The sequence below is a fragment of the Chanodichthys erythropterus genome, chromosome 2 (genome assembly GCF_024489055.1).
Source record: "Chanodichthys erythropterus isolate Z2021 chromosome 2, ASM2448905v1, whole genome shotgun sequence".
NCBI lineage: Eukaryota > Metazoa > Chordata > Actinopteri > Cypriniformes > Xenocyprididae > Chanodichthys > Chanodichthys erythropterus.
The window spans coordinates 37,190,921-37,215,000 of record NC_090222.1 but is presented as its reverse complement, the minus strand read 5'-3'; the positions used below and the strand labels follow the sequence as shown (position 1 = coordinate 37,215,000).

The window sequence follows — 24,080 nt, the reverse complement described above, 5'->3', positions numbered from 1 at the left end:
TAGTTATATTAAATGTATTGATAAGCTATAAGAAATCTCTTACCTGAATGCCCAAAGAGCCTTCATCATCTTGGCTACAAAGTTCCTGTCAGAACATTGTCCATTTTGCACTTTTATAGCGTTTTTCTGGACAAAACATCATAAATAATCCTAAATTAGTTGTTAATGTCTGGACTGAATGACTGATGAGCTGCTGCTTCAGTGTCCAGTCTCTGACGAAATGAATCTAGTGTCAACACTTACATCCACAGTTTATAGAGGGAGGCGTGTTTAACCTCCTCTCTCTTTCTCTCTCTCTCTCTCTCTCTGTATTTCTGCTCAATGTTTTCATGATCAGATATTCAGACTTTTCAAAGTTATGATTTACCCCATTCTCCAGGGTAAATGATCAACCTATTGAGTAATTGATGGAGATGTTGACTTGTGAAGTATACGCCAATGAAACACTGTTAATAACTTAAGTAACATTAAAACAGTAGCATCTAGCTGTACATTACACTACATTACAAAATGGACAAACCCAGCAATTGGGTTAAATGTTTGTCCAATGTGCTGGGTAGTTTTATTTAACCGAAGTATTGTTTAAAAGTTACTATATGTCTGGATTAAAATGAACCCAAAAATAGGTTGGAAATTAAAAATCACACACATAATTACTAGAGTAAACAACAATAATAATCAAAAAGGTGAACATTTATTAAATGTTTATTGTTTAATCATTATTTATTAAACTTATTAATAAATGCTCATTTATTAAACATATTAATACTTTGGGTTTATTTTAAGCAAGCAATACAGTCATTTTTAATCAATAATAAAACTATCCAGCAGGTTGGGCAAACATTTAACCCAACCTCTGGGTCTGTCTGTTTTTAACCCAACTTGGGTTGTTTTCAACCCAGCATTTTTTAGAGTGTACTTTCCAAATAAATAAATGAAAAAACATTGAATTTGAAGTTGGGTTAAAATGAACAAATGTTTGACCCAAACTGCTGGGTAGTTTTATTTAACCCAACTATTGTTTAAAAATTACTATATTGTTTGCCTAAAATTTACTCAAAATAGGTTGGAAATGAACATTTATTTTAACATTTTAAAAATCAAGTTGGGTTAAAATTGACAATCCCAGCGATTGGGTTGTTTTGACCCAGTGGTTGGGTTAAATGTTTGCCCAATGTTTGACCCAAAATATGTTGAATAATATTTCCAAACTATTTTGGGTTTTAAGCATTTTAAGCAAGCAATACAGTAATTTTTAAACAATAATTGAGTAAAATAAAACTGCAGGTTGGTCAAACAAACCCAATCGCTAAGTTTGTCCATTTTCAACCCATTTTTTTTTAGTGTAAGTTTAATAATAATAAATTGCTTATTAATAAATGTTCACATTTTGATTATTATTGTTGGCTCTAGTAATTATGTATCTGATTTTTAATTACCAACCTATTTTGGGTTCATTTAAAGCCAGCCATACAGTAATTTTTAATCAATAGATGAGTTAAATAAAGCTAACCAGCAGGTTGGGTAAACATTTAACCCAATCGCTGGGTTTGTCCATATTTAACCCAGCATTTTTTAGAGTGCATATTATTATTCAATTTGTTCTTCATTTAACAGCATAATGAGTCACCTTTGCATGTGCAGAATAAGTTATTCAAAAGAAACAAATTGTTTCAACATCTGCAAGTTGCAACACACACACACACACAACATTACACTCTAAAAAATGCTGGGTTAAAAACAACCCAAGTTGGGTTGAAAATGGACAAACCCAGCAATTGGGTTGTTTTAACCCAGGGGTTGGGTTAAATGTTTGCCCAACATGCTGGATATTTTTATTCAACTCAACTGTTGTATAAAAATTACTGTATTGCTTGCTTAAAATGAACCCAAAATATGCTGGAAATTAACATTTATTAATATGTTTAATAAATGAGCATTTATTAATAAGATAATGAATAATAAACAATAAACATTTATTAAATTGCTTAAAGGTACACCTTTTGATTATTATTGTTGCCTCTAGTAATTATGCGTCTGATTTTTAATTTCTCATCTATTTTGGATTCATTTTAAGCCAGCCATATAGTCATTTTTAATCAGTAGTTGGGTTAAATAAAACTACCCAGCAGGTTGGGCAAACATTTAACCCAACCACTGGGTTAAAACAACGCCAAGTAAATAAATGGACATAAAATATTGATTTTATTTGAAATTATTGCACTGTGATGAAGCTAGAACAGTTATACAGTCAATGGTGTCATTATACAATAAACACACTCAAAAGAAATGCTGTGTTAAAAATAACCCAAGTTGGGCTAAAATGGACAAACCCTGCGATTGGGTTGTTTTGACCCAGCGGTTGGGTTTAATGTTTGACCCAACCTGCTGGGTAGTTTTATTTAACCCAACTATTGTTTAAAAATTACTATATTGCTCACCTAAAATTAACACAAAATAGGTTGGAAATTAACATTTATTAATATGTTGAATAAATGAAAAAAAATCATTAATACACTCTAAAAAATGCTGGGTTAAAAACAAAGTTGGGTTAAAATGGACAAACCCAGCAGTTGGGTTAAAATTTCATTTTTTTTTTCATTTAACCAAACTATTGATTAAAAATTACTGTATTGCTCGCTTAAAATTAACCCAAAATATGTTTCCAACCTATTTTGGGTTCATTTTAAGCAAGCCATAGTAATTTTTAAACAATAGTTGAGTTAAATAAAACTGCCCAGCACATTGGTCAAAACAACCCAATCGCTGGGTTTGTCCATATTTAACCCAGCATTTTTTAGAGTGCATATTATTATTATTCAATTTGTTCTTCATTTAACAGCATAATGAGTCACCCTTTGCATGTGTGGAATAAGATGTTGAAAAGAAATGAATTGTTTCAACATTTGCAAGTTGCAACACCCCCCCCCCCTCCCAACATTAGCAGTCTGAATAACAGTACTTCACGCCATGGACTGTTAGTCTAAACGACAACTCAAACATTGATGTGCCAATATATTACAGTCAGAAATTCCTCATTTGTGTGTATAGTTCTCTTTTCTCTGATTGCTGAGTCCTTTACCAAAAATAGTTTCATCAGAATGTCAAATGAGCCAATTGAGCTTCACAATAGCCCTGTTTGTTTTACCCACGTCAATGTTGCTTGGACTACTACACTTGTCAGTGAAAGTTTCTCTTTTGGAGCACACAAAAGCAGTTCCGAGTTTTGTGCCTTCTCCCCCTAGACTATAAATGAGCGCATGGCATCTAATCTAACATAACATCTGAAGCAGCATGGAGTGAACGGCGGTGTTTGATAACCATTGTTCTTGGTATAATAGCAATTTGCCTCTGTATGCTTGTTGAAGGAAGGACATGTGGTTCGCCTGCCATATGCAATAACACCCTACTGGTATTGAGCAACAGGAATTCTCCTGAGCTTTAAGGGCTCATATATGGAGCCTCAAATACAATACAAAATAAAGGAACTCTCCAATAAACTATAATCTGATAGGAGAAAACAAAGGACTTTTCTTCTTGAAACAATAAAACTGTGCAATGTTCCAGTGAAAGTAATGAAAGGAATTTGCACTATTAAGTGGCTGAAAATGTCAACAATATTACATCATAGGGGAGACCGGGGCTAGTTGTCACACTTTTTAACCCAGAGAATATTCTTCACTTTTATAGAAATATTTCAATTTGATCAATTGCTGAACTGAAACAACTTAGGTTTACTTGATTATTTATTTATAAATCATGTTCAAATGTGAGCATCAAATATGATCCATCATGCTTTTGAGGAATGTTTATTTATTCATCTCTTTTATTGCATTGCATTATATTTTTTGAGCTTTTATGAAAACTAAGCATTTAAATATCTCAGACACATTATTGGGAGATATAGAGTGATGACTGATATTTATGTGCATTTTATGTAAGTAGTCTGTTATAAAAAGATGTCATTGAATTATATTAAAAGCTTTCAGAATTTCATTTTTGGCCATTAATATCAGCTTATGCACCAAAATAGCATATTTTTAAACTTTTCCATTTAAATGTTTTATTTTTCTATTAATTTATATGTCAGGCTTGATTGGGTTAAGATAAATTTAAACAAAATATGAAACTGAGTTAAGATCTTGGTAAAGATTGTAAGCAAATGGAAATAGTTTTATTGCTTTGCTACATTTCAACTATATTTAAACACCATGTTTATGTGTTGAAAACATTTGAAGGCCATTGCCAGTGAGGTAAAAAGATAGACGGCGAGTTTATAACAAAAACAATAGAGCTTATCTTTTGTTTTCCATCACTATCTGTCACCTTTCATCTCTCCACCCATTACACAGCACCCAAATGAACTCACTTTTCCTTGACCTCAGAAGTCCAATAAATATTCAACCTTATCCTGACAAAAAGAATCAGCTGAAATTAACTTGTAAACTAATCAATCCCCATTCGGTTGAATACAAAGAATGGAGAATTAGATTTGAGAATTGCAGCAAATGGGACTATTTTCAATGAACAAGTACTTTAAATTTGGTCTGTTCCTCACAAAAATATGTCATATGACTTATTGTACATGGTGTTCTTTTTGTCATACACTCAAATGCTGGGATAAAAACAACCCAAGTTGGGTTGAAAATGGACAAACCCACCAAAACTGGGCTGTTTTAACCCAGTGGTTGGGTTAAATGTTTGCCCAACCTGCTGAGCAGTTTTATTTACCCCAACTATTGTTTAAAAATGTCTATAATGTCTGGCTTAAAATGAACTCAAAATAGGTTTTAAATGAAAAATCAGACACATAATTACTAGAGGCAACAATAATAATCAAAAGGTGAACATTTATTAAGCAATTTAATACGTTTATTGTTTAATTATTATTCATTAAACTTATTAGTAAATGTTAATTTATTAAACATATTGAATGTTAATTTCCAACCTATTTTGGGTTCATTTTAAGTAAGCAATACAGTCATTTTTGCTGGGTTAAAAACAACCCAAGTTGGGTTAAATATGTACAAATCCAGCGATTGGGTTGTTATAACCCAGCGGTTGGGTTAAATGTTTGCCCAACCTGCTGGGCAGTTTTATTTAACTCAACTATTGTTTAAAATTTACTATTTAGCTGGATTAAAATGAACCCAAAATATGACAGAATCTGACTGTTTTGTTAATGACAAAATATTGTTATGATCGAAGCCCCAGAGGACCTATTATTTTTGGAAATCCTTTCTCAATCACCTTGCTATCCTTTTGTGTTCCCCAAATTGTGTATTTGCATGTTTCGTGCATATGTTGGAAACTAAGGAAATGGATGCGAGGGTTATAACAAAAAGCTTGGGACAAATTGGAACCCATGGACTCTGGGCTGGACATCCCTAGAGACTAAACAAGCAATGTTCCTTATTCCCCAACCACTCGGCCTGGCGGGCGGGTGACTGATTAGAGCACGCGTGCCCAGACATGTCCCTATCGGTCTGGCCGCCGGCCAGTCAGTGGGCAGCCCACCCTGGTGTTTGATCTGGGGGTTTGGCTCCAGCCAGTCCCGGCATTGTATCCCAAACAATGCACCCCAGACCTACTGAACTCCATAAACATATCCCTTTGTGGGCTTTTCCTCGAACTCAGGGTGGGGGACACCCGCTGCCAGGAAGAGGGACTCCTATCTAAAAAAAGAATGCTGTGCCTCCCTCTTTGGACCTGCTGACTGGGCATTCCTGCCTTTAACCTCCAGGGAAAAGCCAGCTTCATAAATTCAGAGGCCATTGACTCAAAAAGGTGTGTAATGGCATGCTGAGTAAAAGTAACAGTCAGCTGTTGATTCTGTGCTACAAGAGTGCTGTTTCTCTTTAGAAATGATATTGGGCCTATTATAATTTGGATAAGGATTCTAGTTTATAACGTAAAAAAAGTGCTTCACTTATCTTTATTGGAAAGTTTAAAGGGGGACCTATAATGCCCCTTTTACAAGATGTAATATAAGTCTCTGATGTCCCCAGAATGTGTCTTTCCAGAAGAGGGCGGCGCTTTAACAGCTCAACAACAACAAAGCTGGAGAATCTCATGCAGCCAAAATGACGATTGTCAGTAACGGTGTTCAGCCTTACATTGTTCAAACCGGAGTCGACACTGATGGAGAGACTCAGGAAGAAGTGGACGTTTCTGAATGGTTAGTGGATAAATTGATGTAGTTGCTGTGGAGTTGATTCAACTCATCCACTAGCATGTGCCGTCATGTTCATCTTTTGTGCAAATCCAGCGTTGAATTGACCCTCGTTTGTGAAGCAGTCCGGTGTAAAATGACAGTATGGCAACAACACTCTACTACAACAACTCTTCCTCTTCTCTAAAGCAGCCCAACATGGCCTCACCCCCTTTGTGGAGTGTTCTTGGGGGCGGGGTTTATGTAAATTTTAGGGTTAGTGAAGTCACTAACCTGGGAAGAAGCTTGTTGTAGTCCCTACCAGCCATTTGTTGTAGTCCTTAAAAAGTGTGTGGCGACCAGAGCGGGCGAGAGCCGTGAGGGAACGGCGCGAGGCCGGTGACGCAAGTGATAACAAGCATCACCTGGGAGGTGCACCGGCCTTGAGTCTCTCTCACGGAGGAGCTCCGGGAGCATAAAAGGAGGAGCGACGACCATGGAGGACGAGAGAGGACCAGGCCTGGACTTTATGTTATGGTTTTGTTATGTTTGTGTGGCCGGCAGACGTCCGCGAGGGTCTGCCGGCATTACTTTCCTTTTGTTCTTTGTTTATTTTTGAATTAAAGTTACGTTGAATGTTCGCCGGTTCCCGCCTCCTTCTTCCCATTTACGAACTGTGTTACAAAGTGATTTCTGTAAAAGAAAATATCTCCCTTTGCACTGAACTTAGAGTGTTGAAACTTTGCAGATTACACACATTACACACTAGCTAAAGTTAAAAAAGTGAAATCATAATCAACTTAAGACACTAAGGCTATGTTCAGACTGCAGGCAAATTGAATTTTTTTCCTCAAATCAGATCTTTTCATGCATTCTGTCCACACTATTAAGTGGTACTTGGGACTCTGAATTTGTCCTCTGCATTTAACCCATCCAAGTTAGTGCACACACATTAGGAGGAGTGAGTAGTGATTGGGGGTTTGGGGCCTTGCTCAGTATTGCCAGTTTCCTGCCAGTATTGAGAATCGAATCTGTGACTTTTGGGTTACAAGTCCGACTCTCTAACCATTAGACCACAACTGCCCCCAACCTCACTGCATGGGTTGCATGGGGTGACAGAGGGAAAATGGAGGTGCATCGTCTCGGTCTCCAAATAAGAGCCCTGTCTTTGGACATACCATAGGGGTTTTCCATGTTCGTGAAGTAAATATGTTTACACAGCTTTTTAAAAATGCCGGGAGCTAGTGTTCTATGTGCGTTTGACCAATCAGTGTACACTTACATCACTGACAGTTCCTGGTTTAGACCCTGCTCTGAAGTAGGAGCTAATTTAGTTCCCCCAAAAGGAGTTCCTACCAAAATCATTCCTCGTTCCTGTGGTGCGAACACAGCAAAATCCGGCAATTGCTCCTCAAAACTAGCCCAAGACTAGCCCAATCACATTTCAGGGTGGTCCTACAGTAAAAATTGCATTCTGGGGGGTAAAATTCGACTCCCCTGGTAAAATTTGCATTCCAAGGGCTAAATATCACGTTATTTTGGGTTGCTTCAACCTGCGGACATGAAAAACAACCCGTGGCAACAGCGTGGCAAACCGCGCCAACCGATTGTTTCTCTAGATAAGACTCTTATTCCTCATCTGGTATCGTTTAAAGCCCTTTGAAGCTGCACTGAAACTATAATTTTGAACTTCAACCATTTGGGCTCCATTGAAGTCCACTATAAGGAGAATAATCCTGGAATGTTTTCATCAAAAACCTTAATTTCTTTTCGACTGAAGAAAGAAAGACATGAACATCTTGGATGACATGGGGGTGAGTAAATGATCAGGAAAATTTTATTTAAAAGGTGCCGTAGAACGTATTTTCGAAAGATGTAATATAAATCTAAGGTGTCCCCTGAATGTGTCTGTGAAGTTTCAGCTCAAAATACCCCATAGATTTTTTTTAATTTATTTTTTTAACTGCCTATTTTGGGGCATCATTAACTATGCGCCAATTCAGGCTGCGCGGCCACTTTAAATCTCTTGCTCCCTGTTACGTAACAGTCGGTGTTATGTTGAGATTCGCCTGTTTTCCGGAGGTCTTTTAAACAAATGAGATTTATATAAGAAGGAGGAAGCAATGGAGTTTGAAACTCAATGTATGTCTTTTCCATGTACTGAACTCTTGTTATTCAACTACCTCCATATGTGGTTTGAATTAGATGTGAAAAAATAGACTTTCAAAAACCCATTTGGATAAAATCTGGATATGCAAAAAAATTTGGCTGTCTGAACATGGCCAAACATCTCAAGAACTGGCAAATTTGATGCAGTCCATAAAGATGAGATGCACTGTGGTGGAAACACAACATAGGCTACTGACTCCTACTTCTGATCCTGACCCCACAAGTAGTGTCAAAACAAACATAGACTGCATCCGAAAACTGGAAAAATGCTGCCTTCTGAGGACACATTTCAACGTCTGAATCCAATGTTAGCTTCACTTCCTGTCTCATGAGATACCTTCCTCAGATCGATTTTTGAAGGAAGCATGGATGTATCCTTAGCTGCCATATCCCACAATCCTGTGCTTTCCATTCTGTGACAGTTGGGCTAGAAAAATAAAGATGGCGTCCGAGAGTTTAGTTTGCTGCTCATTTTGTATAAATGTACGATTTTGACCAACATATTTCAATTTTGATATTATTTCTATCGAGAAATTACTACTGTAATAATTAAATATTTGTTTAGTTCTCACCAAAGCTCGCGCTATATTGTTGTAGATCATTCGCTGCCTCAGAAGTCTGTCCGAAATCATTTTCGTGAAATGCCTTCATGCACAAACGCCATAAAGTCATTCTCTTATAAGACAGCGAGGCAGCAAGACAGCTACCTAGGTTTTCGGACGCAGCCATAGTGTGCTCAAAAAAAAAAAAAAGCTGCCATATGTCCTCCAGATCTCCAGGTGTCGCTGTCGCCTGTTGCTGCGCATGCGCAGATCACAGCAGTCGATCAGCTGACAGTGAGTGAAGCCTTTGGAAACAGTGTAGTGTCATAATGAATATCAAATCCTAAAACTGATCCTTTGAAAGGTATTTAATTAAAACTACCAAGTAATCGTCGTGTCATCTTGTTCACGTTAAGGTAAGACCGCTGGAGAAACAAGACGGCCGCTGTTTGACCGTGTTGTAACGTCTGCAGCTTTAGCTGTGTTCGCTAGTGTGGATTAGAGGCTCATCTTGTGTTTATATGCTTTAAAATGAATTAAGTGTGTGTTTTCAGATTGTCTCTTGATATTAAGCATCTCAGAGGTTTCGCAGTGTCGATTTGAGTGTATTTGTCCAGTTCTCTTGTACTGTATGTATGAAATACTGCGTGTTTACACTGTGATGGTGTGAGCCATCGGCAGCCTGCTACTGTTGATGACCTTATATGATCGAGCATCTGATATCTGCACTAGAGAGATAGATCAGATGAGATTATTACTCTAATCAGTGTCCATTCATCAGACTCAAGGTCGCTCTGATGGTCCTCTGCTTTAGCTCGTGACTGTCAAGTGTCATTCATTCATTTTGAGGAAATAAGCCAGCAAGTTCAGGCTAGCCATGTCCAAAAATTAATATTCTCTCTTACTTTAATGTTCATTGATTTATGCAGTGCTCTGACACTGAAAGTACATTGTTCCTGTTATGTGCCAAATAACATGAATACATTTTTTTTTTATTCAAAATGAATATTTTCAGGTTCAAATTATATGAAGTGTATATTTTAAATTCTGTATGTCAGGGTCAGAGGTGTAAATAGTGCCTGAAAACCATACTTGAGTAAAAGTACTGATACCTTGCATCGAAAATGACTCCACTACAAGTTTCAACCAATTCCAATATGACTTGAGTAAGTCTTAAAGTATCTGATTTTAACAGTACTGAAGTATTTTACTCATGCTGAATGTAGGCTAGTCCTCAACACCTGAGAGACATGCCAGTGAAAATAAGAAACAATTGATTTTTAAAATGAGAAATCAAGTTTATTTTCTAAAATCAAAATAAAACTGAACACCTCAATGTTGCAATAAATCAAGGTCGACACGACCTTATAAACGTCTACAAACTTGAGCTCAGGTGCACAAAAAGGTCATAAGTAAACCAATATCCTTCAAAACGGTCTTGTCAATATAGCGGATAAATAAATCAATGTTAAGTAAAATTAAATAGTCAAAGTCTACTGTAAGTGCTGGTTTGAGCCTCATCACCAGCTGCAGTCATTTCCTCATCTAATAAATCAAATACCTGCGATCAGAAACTACCTGCTGATGCACTCACATTCACGTAAAGTATCCTTGTTGGCAAGTTTTGGGGGAGTGAAGGCAAAATGCACAAGAAATTGTACCTTCAATGACCTTAGATGGGGATATTGCTTCTTTATATCAGAAACAAACTGCTGCAGAAAAAGTTTGCTGCCATGAAAAATGTCATTTGTAATTGCATTATTAATCACAAATGTAGTGGAGTAAAAAGTACATTTACCTGCTCAAAAATGAAGTCAAGTAGAGAGTAAAAGTTCAAATATCTTTGATACTCAATACAACTACAAAGTACCCAAAAAGATACTTAAGTACAGTTACTAATTACATTTACTCAAGTACTTTACACCTCTGGTCAGGGTCTGGCAATATCACGGAATATTGAAATTGTGATTAACATAAATATATTTTATTGATTTTTTTTTTTTATAGAAAGTTCATCAAAAAAAAAAAAAGAAGTAATGAGCACATTTATCCTGTATGATAAAAATCAAAAAAGGTAGTCAAGGCAAATAAATAAATGTAAATATAAGGTAATCAAGTAAAAATAATGAAATGAATACACTTAGATAAGTATATTGATTTATTCATGATTGATTATTTTTCATGTTTTTAAAGTAATGAATGTCTATAATTCATATAACCGTTTTTCAGTTATGGTCTCCAGGAAGATATTGTTTTTTTTGTATTTTCTTGTAGAGGAAAACTTGTCTGCAAGATATTGTGAATAATTTTGGGTCTTTTTTAGAGATATTTGCACAGCCATAATTTTAAATTTGCATCAAAATAATTTCTAAAAATGCCTTGCCTATTAATATAAAACCTAATATTAATTGAAAAACATAAATGTATATTTTTATTTTCCTGAAAATCCTAAATTAATTTCAGTCATTTTTGAAAATATTTTTTTTTTATTGTTAAGGCCTATATTAATCTAAGCATTGTTGAATTTTCTTGATTTATTTTAATATAAAACCTAATATTAATTGAAAAATATAAATATAAAAAAAATAAATGTATATTTTTATTTTCCTGAAAATCCTAAATTAATTTCAGAGTCATTTTTGAAATTTCTTTTTTATTGTTAAGGCCTATATTAATCTAAGCATTGTTGAATTTTCTTGATTTATTTTAATATCTGTAAAACACTAGTTGGTGGTGCAGTGTGAAGTTAATGCCTGTCAACATGTTTCTGCTTTAGACTCTTCATTACTTGTTCCTCAGCAGCCATGACAGAGTTCTGGTTGATTTCGGCTCCTGGAGAGAAAACCTGCCAGCAGACATGGGACAAACTAATGACGGCCACAACTCGCACCAACAATCTGTCCACTAACAACAAGTTCAACATTCCTGATCTCAAGGTCAAATTCTCTTCCTCTTCCTCTTCCTCTTTTTACAGTCTGAGTTCAGTGTCCTTTTGAGTTCTGGACAGAGATGCACGGATACTAAATTTCTCCAGCGATACCGATTATTCAGAGTGATATCTGCCAATACTGATAATGATAGTTTGATCATTTCATTATAATTAACAATTAATCATTACACTGTGTGCAGAATTATTAGGCAAGTTAATTTTCTGATCATATTTTTTTTCCAAGCACATTTTACCAATTCCAATCCACATCAATCTTAATAACTACTATTAATATTGTTTTTAATCATTTATAAGTGATTGTTCATGAAGGAAATTAAAAATGCCTTATATTAGGCAGGTTTTCTTTTACAGGCAAAATGAGCCAAAAAAGAGATTTAACTCAGACTGAAAAGTCAAAAATTATGAAATACTTATGAGATAATTGCTTTAAGAAATTGCAAAGTTAAAGCATGACCAACGGACAGCAAAATGCTCATTGGGTCAGCAGGGTCATACAAAAACAGCTGGAGAAGAAAAGACACGTTAACTGCAAAAGAATTAAGAATTAAGGTGAAGAATTAAGTGTGAAACCATCAGGAACCCTTTAGTCTCCAGCGCCACCATTTTCCAGAACTGCAACCTACCTGGAGTCTCCAGAAGTGCAAGGTGTCAGGATCTCAGAGACTTAGATTAGCTAAAGAATCCTAAAAAATGACCCGCTCTTAATAAGAATCACAAGCTGAAGTGTTATAAAGTACATGAAGACTGGGTTTTTATAGGCCTTATAGACAGACAGCTTGAGAGTGACTCTTGAAGGACCAGCACCAAATCCTGTTTGAAGAATTTATCTTCCAAAATCTGGCAGTAAGGTGTGGGAGTTCACTTTTAGTCCATCTCTTATCCTGAAATGATCTTCCAAAACTTACTGCCAGATTTTGGAAGATAAATTCTTCAAACAGGATGTGGTGCTGGTCCTTCACGAATTCTTCACCTTAATTCTTAATTCTTTTGCAGTTAACGTGTCTTTTCTTCTCCAGCTGTTTTTGTATGACCCCGCTGACCCAATGAGCATTTTGCTGTCCCTTGGTCATGCTTTAACTTTGCAAGTTCTAGTATTACATTAGTATTGCGTCCTTCTCAAGAGCATTTAATAATTTTTGACTTTTCAGTCTGAGTTAAATCTCTTTTTTGGCTCATTTTGCCTGTAAAAGAAAACCTGCCTAATAATTCTGCACACCTGAATATAAGGCATTTTTCATTTCCAGTCTTCATGAACAATTATATATCACTTATAAATGATTAAAAACAATATTAATAGTAGTTATTAAGATTGATGTGGATTGGAATTGGTAAAATGTGCTTGGAAAAAAAATATGATCAGAAAATCAACTTGCCTAATAATTCTGCACACAGTGTATATTTTGAAATAAATGCAAATAAAAACTTTATTCTCTCCATTTTATCAACTTGTTTCAGTTATAAACAAACATTACTCAAATTAGTATTAACACACATTAACTAAATTCTGAAGATTAAATTAATATTTCTTAACTTTCTGTAAGAAAATATTAATATTAAACATCAAACTGGTTTCTTAGCATTTTCTTTACACAAAGCCCAAATTCAGTGCAATTTCCTGCCCTCATTTGATTGACAGGATATATCAGCCCTGATATATCATCAGCCTTGAGCCTGTGCTTTTATCGGCTGATACCGATTATTGGCCGATATATATTAGTGCATCTCTAGTTCTGGTATTATGATTGGTCAGTCATTGCCGTTCTAATATATATATAAATTAGGGCTGCACAATATTGGAAAAAACTGACATTGCTATATTTTGTTTTTCTGTGATATGAAAAAAATTTCACTAGATTATTTGAATAGCTCTATTTATAAAGAATTAATCATTCTAGGATAATTGGGGTGATTTTCTGGGGTAGTGCATCTGCATAGAAATAATACACAAATTACAAGCATAAATAAAGAGAATAGAACAATAGAATAAGATACAGATTAAATAAGCAGTGCCTTATGTTTTTCAGATAAATCTAACTGTTTTCAAGTATACAGACATTGAATAATCAAATGTAAAACAACACAGCATAGTCTTCACTGAATAAATTAAATATAAGTAATATAATTAAAACAATTTATCTTTGTTAAAGCTACAAAAGTGATTTCCTCTCTCTTTTGTGGTTTGATTAACATTGGTGACACAAACATTATTAGGCTGCTGTCACTTTAAGATGAATGCAAGGATCCGATATAATGATATGCATCCCTTTTCTTTCTCAATTGTTTACAATACATAAGCCGACTGTGTTTACGAGGATACTCACCGAGATGGCCATTTTGTGCGACAGTGCACAAGTTCAAGTCTTCTTGGTCTTGATGTTTAAACTGACAGGACTTAAAAACACATGCAAATGATAAACTGTTACTCTGTGATGGTTAAACTTTGCAAATCGCATGCGTTCTGAACCGGGGGGCAGAGGGCCCATACAGATCAACCACTATCCCTATACTTGATATCGCACATCCTGCGATGTGACAATATATTGTGCAGCGCTAATATATATATGAAGAGTTCCATTGCATAAACCACTAAGTCAATCTGACATCTTTTCTTTTAAATTAGGATTTTTTATCAGGCTCCTTGGTAAAGTAATGTCACTTTAATGGCAATGAAAAGATTGCAGTGAAAAGATTGAACAGTTACTGAAATGCCTTATTTAAAAAATGTCACTTTAGTCAATTCATTGATATTTAACAAATTTGACTGTCTTTTGCTGTAAAACCATGTGTGCACATAAGTCCATGTGTGCTTTTTTTGCAATAACCTCTTAAGTCCACCTATTTGTACATCAAAACATAGTAAAACCTCTATTTCTGTCATTTTTACAGCAGCAAAAGGAACACTATTTTGTTTAGTAGCTAAGCTCGAAATCCTGTCATTACCACTGTAACGATGGACAAAACATGATAACTCGCAGCTCGGCAATTGAAGGCCGACTCATACGCACACCGTCATTCATCTTGAAATCATATGATTCGATTGCGGAGAGCATTCGCTCAATATCATTATCTCATTTTTGATGGATCTGAACTCTTCATATATGATGAATAATTTACACTGTTGTTGTCAGTTGTACGTTTCAAAATTGTTAATACAACAAGTTGTTTGCATCATTTAAAAATGTTCACAGAAATCTTCGTGTCATGTGGATTTTCTCTGTTTGAAAACAAAAATCAGCCTTTTAAAGGCAAAACTCGTTCCTATTTCCCAGGGTCAAGTGACCCTGCTGCCCTGTGTCGTCTTGACCAGTCACTTTCCGCCTGACAGGATGAGAACAGAGGCGGCGCCACTCTAAGCGCCGGCGGCCCCTGCTGTCTCTATGGGCCGATGCTGATCAAATCCAGCATGGCTGTGTTTGTATTGCTTCATTATACTGGATGGTGATCAAAGTGTCTCTGTTTCTCTTCTCTAAACGCTGCAGGTCGGGACATTAGATGTCCTTGTGGGGCTGTCTGATGAGCTGGCCAAGTTGGACTCTTTTGTTGAGAGGTAAAGTTTTTTTTTTTTTTTTTTTTTTTCTATTTTACATTCAGCACCACAATTCTTTTTATATTTTTATGCAAAAAAATGTCACAATGTGTGGATGGTTGCCAGGATATTTCTGTGTGATTGATGAGGTGTAATAGGGTGGTTGCTAAGGCGTTGCTATGGTGTAGTGGGTGGTTGCTTTTGTGTCCCAAGTAAGCAGAGATGTGTTTCGAATTTCTCTATGAAATTCTTGTCTTTAGGCTTTCTAGGTCCAACTACTGGATTTTATTTTTTTTTGCATCATTTACTGTCTGTCAGATGAAATTTAATTATTCTTATCTGTAACACAAACAGTGTGGGATGAGTTATGCATCAAACTCTAATATTTAGGGTTAGAGGTTTGACTCGCTCAGCCTATATGGGCAGTAGAAATAGAGACTATAATAATGCTCATTTAAAGGCCTTTCTGTCTAAAAGAATCAAACTTCTTGGAAATTTGAGTTGTTGTGGTTTCTAGTAATAATATATCAATCCTCAATGTCAAAAAGCCTTGTGTCTGTCAAACGGCATGTTTCTTTACTTTGGTGTGGTGAGGAATCTCATATAGAGGTGAGGTTACAGTGGCATCTGCCTAAAATTAGGTATTAGCAGTTTGGTGACGCTCTAGCTTCTCTCTCAACAATCATATTTAAATGACTTGACTTATAGCTTATCCATAGATGTGGAATTCTGTTTTTTGTGTTTCCCCTAAAGTCAAGTGTTGCCTTAGATAAATCTAGAGCCTTGATAAAAGATGACCAAAGCATGCCTTATTAGATATATTATACGAGGGGGATTTGATCTTAAGTTCCATGCACAAAAGCACTGTTGTTTTGAAGTATGTCCACTGCACACCAGACAATTTTTTTTAATAGTTATTTATTTTAATCTATAGACAGCCAGAATGTTCTCACTTAAAAAAAAAAAAAAGCCTTTAATATGATGTAATTTTACTAAGTAAAACTGGGCTTCTTGGACACCTCAGTGTTTCTGAATCATCTAATGTATGTGATGTTTTGATGAATTTGGTGACCTGGACAATCTTTGAGAATTGGAGAGAGTTTTCAGAGGGCTGTGATGTCTTTTGATGTCGTTCACAGTGTGGTGAAAAAGGTGGCTCAGTACATGGCCGACGTGCTGGAGGACAGTCGAGATAAAGTCCAGGAGAACCTCCTGGCAAATGGAGGTAAGAATCACTGGTATCTATGGTATGAAATGGGATCTTGTACTGTTTAGTTGAATTTATTCTTGTTTTCCATGCTGTGTTTTAGTCGATCTGGTCACTTACGTCACAAGATTCCAGTGGGACATGGCCAAGTACCCTATCAAACAATCCTTGAAGAACATTTCTGAGATTGTATCCAAGGCAAGTGATCTGATCCAATGATTTCTATGTTAATTATGGGACTAAAATCCACAGTGACCCTTCGTTTACCACCGGTTGTGGTCGTTTACCACATTCAAAATGATGCTTAATTTTATATCACTCGTTGGGAATGTATTTTGAATATCTTTCAGCCCTGTTTAACATATGTGACCCTGGACCACAAAATCAGTCATAAGTCACACAGGTATATTTGTAGCAATAGCCAACAAAATTATCCATTTTTCTTTTATGCCAAAATCATTAGGTCAAAGATCATGTTCCATGAAGATATTTTGTAAATTTCCTACCGTAAATATATCAAAAATGTATTTTTGTGAGTTGATATGCTTTGCTAAGGTCTTCATTTGGACAACTTTTCTCAATATTTTGATTTTGCACCCTCAGATTCCTGATTTAGTTGTATCTTACCATACATCAATGGAAAGCTTATTTATTCAGCTTATTTATGATGTATAAATCTTAAAAAATTGACCCCTATGACTGGTTTTGTGGTCCAGGGTCAAATATATCATTGATATGCATTCTTACTGTAATGATTGGGGCTCCTGGTGCTTGAATGGACACCTCAGATGCTGTTTTAAATGAAACTCTCTCCCCCTGCTGTTCAACAGCAAGTCTCACAGATTGACAATGACCTGAAGGCTCGGGCATCAGCCTACAACAACCTGAAGGGAAACTTACAGAATCTAGAGAGGAAGAACGCGTAAGTAAATTCCAACTTTTAGATTAACTCTTATTTTTAGGAGGTTTATTTTGCATGCATTATTTGGGCTTTATTTTATTATACATTTAGTAACCTGGAAACCTTTTATTTGTTTAGATGCATTGATATTAATTAAATTTTATTGAGTAAGTTCATAATATATAATGCAACTTACAAAAAGTAATTATTACCTGTTATAAATCCTGAAAATTCCTTTGTTTTTCATGGAACACAAAGTATTTTTTTTTAAAGAATATTCACGCATCTCTTTTCCAGACAACAGTTTATACTGACAAACTCCCAAGAAAGTAGAAAGTCTTAATTTCTATGTTAGAGTTCCTTTAATGACTTTGAGAGTCATGGTTTGTAAAGCATTTTCCTCTGAACAAATGTGATGTTTGTGGTCTCCCCAGCGGAAGCTTGCTGACCAGGAGTTTGGCTGATATTGTCAAGAAAGATGATTTTGTGCTGGATTCGGAGTACCTCATTACTATGCTGGTGGTGGTACCAAAGTAAGTGACATATTCCAAAACATAAATAGCCTCTTTGTGGATACACACAAACCTATTTTGTTGAATTTTTCTCATGCTGACAGCTTATTTTCTAACCCTTCAGAACAAATTATGCCGACTGGCAGCGCACATACGAGACTCTTTCAGAAATGGTGGTGCCACGGTCTACAAAGTAAGAATCTTGCAATAATTCTGTCAGTTATTTACTTTTATTTTCCTGGAAGTGTCTTGCATGTCTAAGGGATCATGCACTTTGTCACAAAATATAAATAAAGGAAAATTTATCAAGTAATAAGACCATGAGTGATTTGACTTTAGATAATCAAATGATTTACTTTAATAGTTTCATATAGTTGCATTTTTAAAAAGGTGTTTCTTTGAACAACTACACCAATTAAATGGGATTTTGGAAAACCTGACATGCAAAAGGTTGTTTGGATTTGATTTGACTAAAAGGCATAATCAATGTGTCTGCGGCTTGAGGAGAACATGTTTTGGACTTAACTAGACAAATTAGTGTCATGCCGGTTACTAAGGACATCAAATAATTAATGCAGCAGAACAAACAGACATCATTTTCCATCTGTCTGTAGTGTAAAAAAAATATATGTTTGGTTTGCACTTTTTATTGTCATTTTTGTGATTCAAGTAATGTTTTGACTGTTATTGACAGTAGTACTTTTGTATTAAAATTAGTATAAAGGAACAGTATAACTGTTACTACCAAAAATAATTTTTATGCATTACAGTAATTACATTTTTGAGAATTTTCTTCATGCAAAATATAATTTTGTGATTTTGAGTAAAATATGAATAGGACATTCTCCCTGCTACACAACACTAAATATTTGGTGTTAATATTTTCTTCTTGGCAGTTTGCTTTTTGAGGACCATGACAGCGGCCTGTTTACCGTCACACTCTTCAGAAAGGCCATCGACGACTTCAGACACAAGGCCAGAGAAAACAAGTAAACAGCCAATTTTAGCTCCACCATGCAGTCATGAATCACACCGTTGAGATGTCTGAGAAAATGTCCAGTTTAAGGATCCTAATGCCTTAGTCATCCCAGTGTCTGCTTTGCAGGTTCACGGTTCGTGACTTCCAGTACAACGAGGAGGAAATGAAAGCAGATAAGGAGGAGATGACCAGACTCTCAACTGACAAGAAAAAGCAGTTTGTATGTTTCGGCTATATGGATCCTCAGAGCAACTGGCATGTTAATACATCAGTTTTGGTTATTTTTAACTCTTTCACACACGTTTCCTCTGCAGGGTCCACTTGTTCGATGGCTGAAAGTGAACTTCAGTGAGGCTTTTATTGCTTGGATCCATATTAAGGCTCTGAGGGTCTTTGTGGAATCAGTGTTGAGGTAACGACACAACAAAACATCTCTTTAGGTTCTTAGAGGGCACATATCATGAGGAATCAAATGATTATTGAATTTTCTTTTGAAATAAGAGTTTTTTGTATCATGCCAACTTTGACTTTCAAAACTTGCAACCTCCTACCCAGTCCAAAAAAACATTTTTCACATCAGGTTTATTTTTGTAAATCTCTCACAGTGTAGCATTTCAAAGAGGCTATCATTGAAGGATGAGGCTGTGAAAATCTAGACTTAAAACAACAATTTTTTTTTACATTTTTTATTTCATTCTAAATAAACAGATATGGATTGCCTGTGAACTTCCAAGCAATGCTGCTACAGCCCAACAAGAAGAACATGAAGAAACTGAGGGAAGTTCTGTACGATCTTTATAAGCACCTGGACAGCAGCGCAGCTGCCATTATTGACGTAAGTTTACTTTTGGCCCTAGGCTGTGTTTTTGTGTTATGTGGTTTAAATATAAGGAATTATTTTATGTTTTGTGGCATTTACAGCATTTTGGGTAACAGTTGATTTCCAAGCGTAAAAATTCCTTCGGTGATTTCCATATTGAAAATGATGAATAGTAGGGGTGTGATGAGACGGGCATCTCACGAGACGAGACAAGATTTTTACACACTATTTTTAAGAAATCCTCTATGGTGAAATACATGACTAGACAAAATATTCTGCAGGTGTATTTGAAATGTTTTACTAATCATATTGTAATGAATGTCAACAACAATACTCAAGCACTGTAAAAGGTTTTGCTACAAACTCAACTGACTGACTTCTCTTCTGTATGATTTCAGTGTCTTCAGACCTTATTGTACAAGATTTATGAGCTCTACAACTTTTGACCTCCTAACTGAACTCCTTTCCACAAACTGATCATAGAAATAAAAACAGTATAAATAAAAATGTTAACACTTTACAATGAGGTCTCATTTATTAATATTAATGTGTTAACCAACATCAACTAACAATGAGCAATATATTTGCTACAGTATTATTAATCTTTGTTTATGTTAGTTAATAAAAATAGTAATTCATTGTTAGTTCATGATAGTTCACAGTGCATTAACTAATGTTAACCAATTAAACCTTACTGTTTGTGCTTAATAAGATTAAGAGAAAACTGTTATTCATTTTCATGGTAACACTTTACAATAAGTGCAACCATAATCGCACTCTCTCAATATTCAAAGTGCAAATAAGACCAAATTTTTCTTTGATACAGAGATTTACATATTGAGAGATATTTGCGTTCATCAGGGAGCCGCTTTCAAAATGTGGGGTATTGAAATCGCGTGTGAATGCGCCCTCGTGTTTACTTTCACTATCACGTGTACTCTGTAAATATGGAGCAGCGGCGTCCGTTATCCAACTGAATTAAATGTTTTTTATTTAAATTCAAAGCAAAACAACAGGAGAGGTGTAATGTAAAGGTAGCGGTGGCATATTCTTTCCTAATCATCCTAAACACTCTGTCATGGCAACATCACGAGACTACTTTTCGCCTCGACGAGAAATCTTGTCACGTTTTAGTCTCGCGAGATCTCGTGTCACACCCCTAATGAATAGTGATAACATCAGTGAGACTATAGGGGGTGGACCTCCATCCCTCTAGTGCAGTGATTCTCAAACCTGGCCTGGGGACCCCCCCACCACTGCACATTTTGCATGTCACCCTCATCTAACACACCTGATTCAAGTCATAAGCTAATTAGTAGAGACTGCAAGAGTTGAATTGCAAAACTCAGTTCCTGGGCTGCGTTTAAGTCCAATTTTTTGGGTGTCATCTGCTTAGCAATGGAAGTTAAAGACATGATGACGGATAATGTTACCTAAAGGAAGCATGTAGATGATGAAGAGAAGAGGCACAAGAGCAGAGCCCTGGGGAACACCGTGAAAGACCGGGTGCACACACTTTGCTTTAAAACACAGACTATATCTTATTTAATTAAATTGCAGTCTTGCAATTTGGTATGGGCACAAAGCCATATCGTGCTTTTGATTTGAGTTAGTTTGACAGATACTTTGCCAAAGCAATGGCCCAAAACAACATCAGAGTACCTTCATGTTATTATGAGAGGTTTTAAAATATTTCCAGTTTATTATAAAACTGTGGTGGCACAGATATAGGTAATTAATTGGAAACACTGTAACTCATAAAACTTTTAAGTTTTGGGCTGCTGAAAAAGTGTGTGGCACAGTGGCATTTTATTGTTGTGGCCTATTTAAGTCAGCATAAAACGGAATTTGCGATAGTCTTTTGTAACCTATTGTGACGTATATCCGAGTAAAACGGCTTCTGGAACAAGAAAAAATATAGGGTGGGATTTGATTTTGTCCATGGTGAATTGTGGTTTGCTATTGGTCAATTCCATTTGAGTGACAGGTTGTCCCGCCCTCACACCAGTAAACGCATCATCAGAGAAAAGATGTTGCTGCAAGAGGGAGGGGAAGTTATTTTGATTAAAGACTACGAGGCACATATATATATATATATATAAAAAGGATGAATTAATTATTAAGAATGTCAATTTTGATTTCATGGTGTCTTTTTCCTGTTCCAGCAATCTGCCATGGACATTCCTGGCTTGAACCTCAGTCAGCAGGAATATTATCCCTACGTGTACTACAAAATCGACTGCAACCTGCTGGACTTCAAATAGAAGAACCATACTCAATCATGTGCCCCTTTTTGTTTTGTCTCTGTGAATAAATCTAAGTTAATTTAAAATGTACATTGTTGAACTCTTGTTCTAGTCACCCGGTCATGCATGCTCATTCATATTCAGAGATACCTATCATTGCTGTTCAATCAGTGACGGCAGGAGAGTATCTATATCTACTGCCCCTAGTACGTTGTTTACATTTTTTTTTTAAAGAATGTCATTGTGTTATCATATGTGCAGGTAAATGAAATTATGCATTTTAAGTCATTCCATTCATTTTTTGTCATGTGTAGTAGTTTACATCTGATGTTAGTGATAGATATTGTTTGTGGACAACTGTGTTTTTAACCCGTATTCTTTAAAATGCACCAGTGGTCCATTTAAAGAAACAAAATGAGAGAGAAAACACTGTTACAAAGATGCAATATAAATGTGATGTTATGTACATTTGGTGTTTAAAGAGTTATATGTGCAAAATTGTGTCATGGAACCAAAATATAAAATTAATATAAATACATAAAATGTGTAATGTTGTTTTTTATTAAGCACATTTACCAAATGAATTTGCATTTCCAGAAGGTCAATCACAATGTGCAAATTAATGCAGGAAAGAAGGCCAATTGCAATTCAATTGGCTCCTTGTAAATTAGAATTTAAATTATTGTTTTAATTAAAAAGATTAAGCGGAATCTGTACATACAAAGTAGTAATTAATGGATAATTATGAATTAAGATACTTTTTAAATATTTTTACTCTAGAAATTTTTTGTTATGCCCTCATTTGAAACCATAAAAACCTTTAAGAAAATTCATTTAATTAAGTAAAGTGATTTTAAAATACCCAGAAATAAATAAGAAAATATAATACTCTGAAGGACAAATATTTTAAAGGAATAGATGACCCAAAAATTAAACTTGTGTCATTATTTATTCACCCGTATGTGGTTTCAAAGGCATTGCTGTTTTTTGGAGACACAAGGAACCGTCAAGCTCCAAAACACCATTACGCCACAGTCCTCATGCAATTACAAGTCTTCAGAAGTCATACAACAGATTTTGTGTGAAGAACAGACAGAAATTTAAAGGGTTAGTTCACCCAAAAATGAAAATTCTGTCATTAATAATTACTCACCCTCTTGTCGTTCCGCACCGTAAGACCTTCATTCATCTTCGGAACACAAATTTAAGATATTTTTGATGAAATCTGATGGCTCCGTGAGGCCTGCATAAACAGAAATGAAATTTCCTCTCTCACGATCCATTAATGTACTAAAAACATATTTAAATCAGTTCATGTGAGTACAGTGGTTCAATATTACTATTATGAAGCGACGAGAACATTTTTGGTGCGGCAACAAAAACTAAATAACGACTTATTTAGTGATGGCTGATTTCAAAACACTGCTTCAGGAAGAATCAGAGCATAATGAATCTTTTGTGTCGAATCATGATTCGGATCGCGTGTCAAACTGTTGAAATCACGTGACTTCACGTGACAGCTGATTCGATACGCTGATTCATTATGCTCCAATGCTTCCTGAAGCAGTGTTTTGAAATCGGCCATCGCAATAAGTCGTTATTTTGTTTTTTGGCGCACCAAAAATATTATCTCGATTTATAATATTAATATTGAACCACTGTACTCACATGAACTGATTTAAATATGTTTTTAGTACATTAATGGATCTTGAGAGAGGAAATGTCATTGCTGGCTATATGCAGGCCTCACGGAGCCATCGGATTTCAACAAAAATATCTTAATTTGTGTTTAACGAAGGTCTTACGGGTGTGGAACGCCTTTGTGATTTACGCGCGCAAATTAAGCAACAGTCGCTCAACACCACATAAGGAGAAGAAGATTTTGAATGTGAAGTGAAAAGACGTTAAAAAAAACCCGAAATAAGCCTAGTTAAATCATTCATATAAACAAGTAAAACGTAAATGATAACACGTAATTTAATAAACATCCATAGGCATTATAAAATCAAATGATTTTTTTTTATTTATAAAAAATAAAGAGAATGTTGATGAATCAATCAATTACACATCAAATGAC

General features: G+C 35.5%; 2 protein-coding genes across 3 annotated transcripts in view; one reads left to right on the top strand and one right to left on the bottom strand.

Moving 5' to 3' along the window:
• Positions 1 to 203, bottom strand: part of azin1a (antizyme inhibitor 1a) — a 21,730-nt gene extending 21,527 nt beyond the window's left edge. Inside the window, exon 1 of the mRNA XM_067411511.1 lies at positions 44 to 203. The gene's annotated coding sequence lies outside the window, so the exon portion shown is untranslated. The remainder of the gene's footprint in view (positions 1 to 43) is intronic.
• An 8,920-nt stretch (positions 204 to 9,123) lies between these two features.
• On the top strand, positions 9,124 to 22,535 carry atp6v1c1a (ATPase H+ transporting V1 subunit C1a). Of its 2 annotated transcripts, none has more exons than XM_067411484.1 (13): positions 9,124 to 9,278; positions 11,639 to 11,798; positions 15,292 to 15,359; positions 16,478 to 16,563; positions 16,649 to 16,743; positions 17,376 to 17,467; positions 17,881 to 17,979; positions 18,083 to 18,151; positions 18,855 to 18,947; positions 19,064 to 19,157; positions 19,252 to 19,349; positions 19,646 to 19,772; positions 21,923 to 22,535. In XM_067411484.1, exons 2-13 carry the CDS (start codon positions 11,667 to 11,669, stop codon positions 22,019 to 22,021), a joined length of 1,152 nt encoding a protein of 383 aa, XP_067267585.1. In that variant the 5' UTR covers positions 9,124 to 9,278; positions 11,639 to 11,666; the 3' UTR covers positions 22,022 to 22,535. The 2 variants fall into 2 exon arrangements, with proteins under 2 accessions (XP_067267585.1, XP_067267594.1); XM_067411493.1 differs by having other exon boundaries at positions 9,145 to 9,278; positions 11,662 to 11,798.
• Positions 22,536 to 24,080: the final 1,545 nt, after the last annotated feature.

Coding starts and splice junctions, on each gene's coding strand:
- atp6v1c1a (XM_067411484.1), top strand. CDS start 11,667: ATGACAGAGTTCTGGTTGATTTCGGCTCCTGGAGAGAAAACCTGCCAG. Junction 16,744..17,375: donor TTTCTGAGATTGTATCCAAG/GCAAGTGATCTG, acceptor GCTGTTCAACAG/CAAGTCTCACAGATTGACAA. Junction 19,158..19,251: donor CTGACAAGAAAAAGCAGTTT/GTATGTTTCGGC, acceptor TTTCCTCTGCAG/GGTCCACTTGTTCGATGGCT.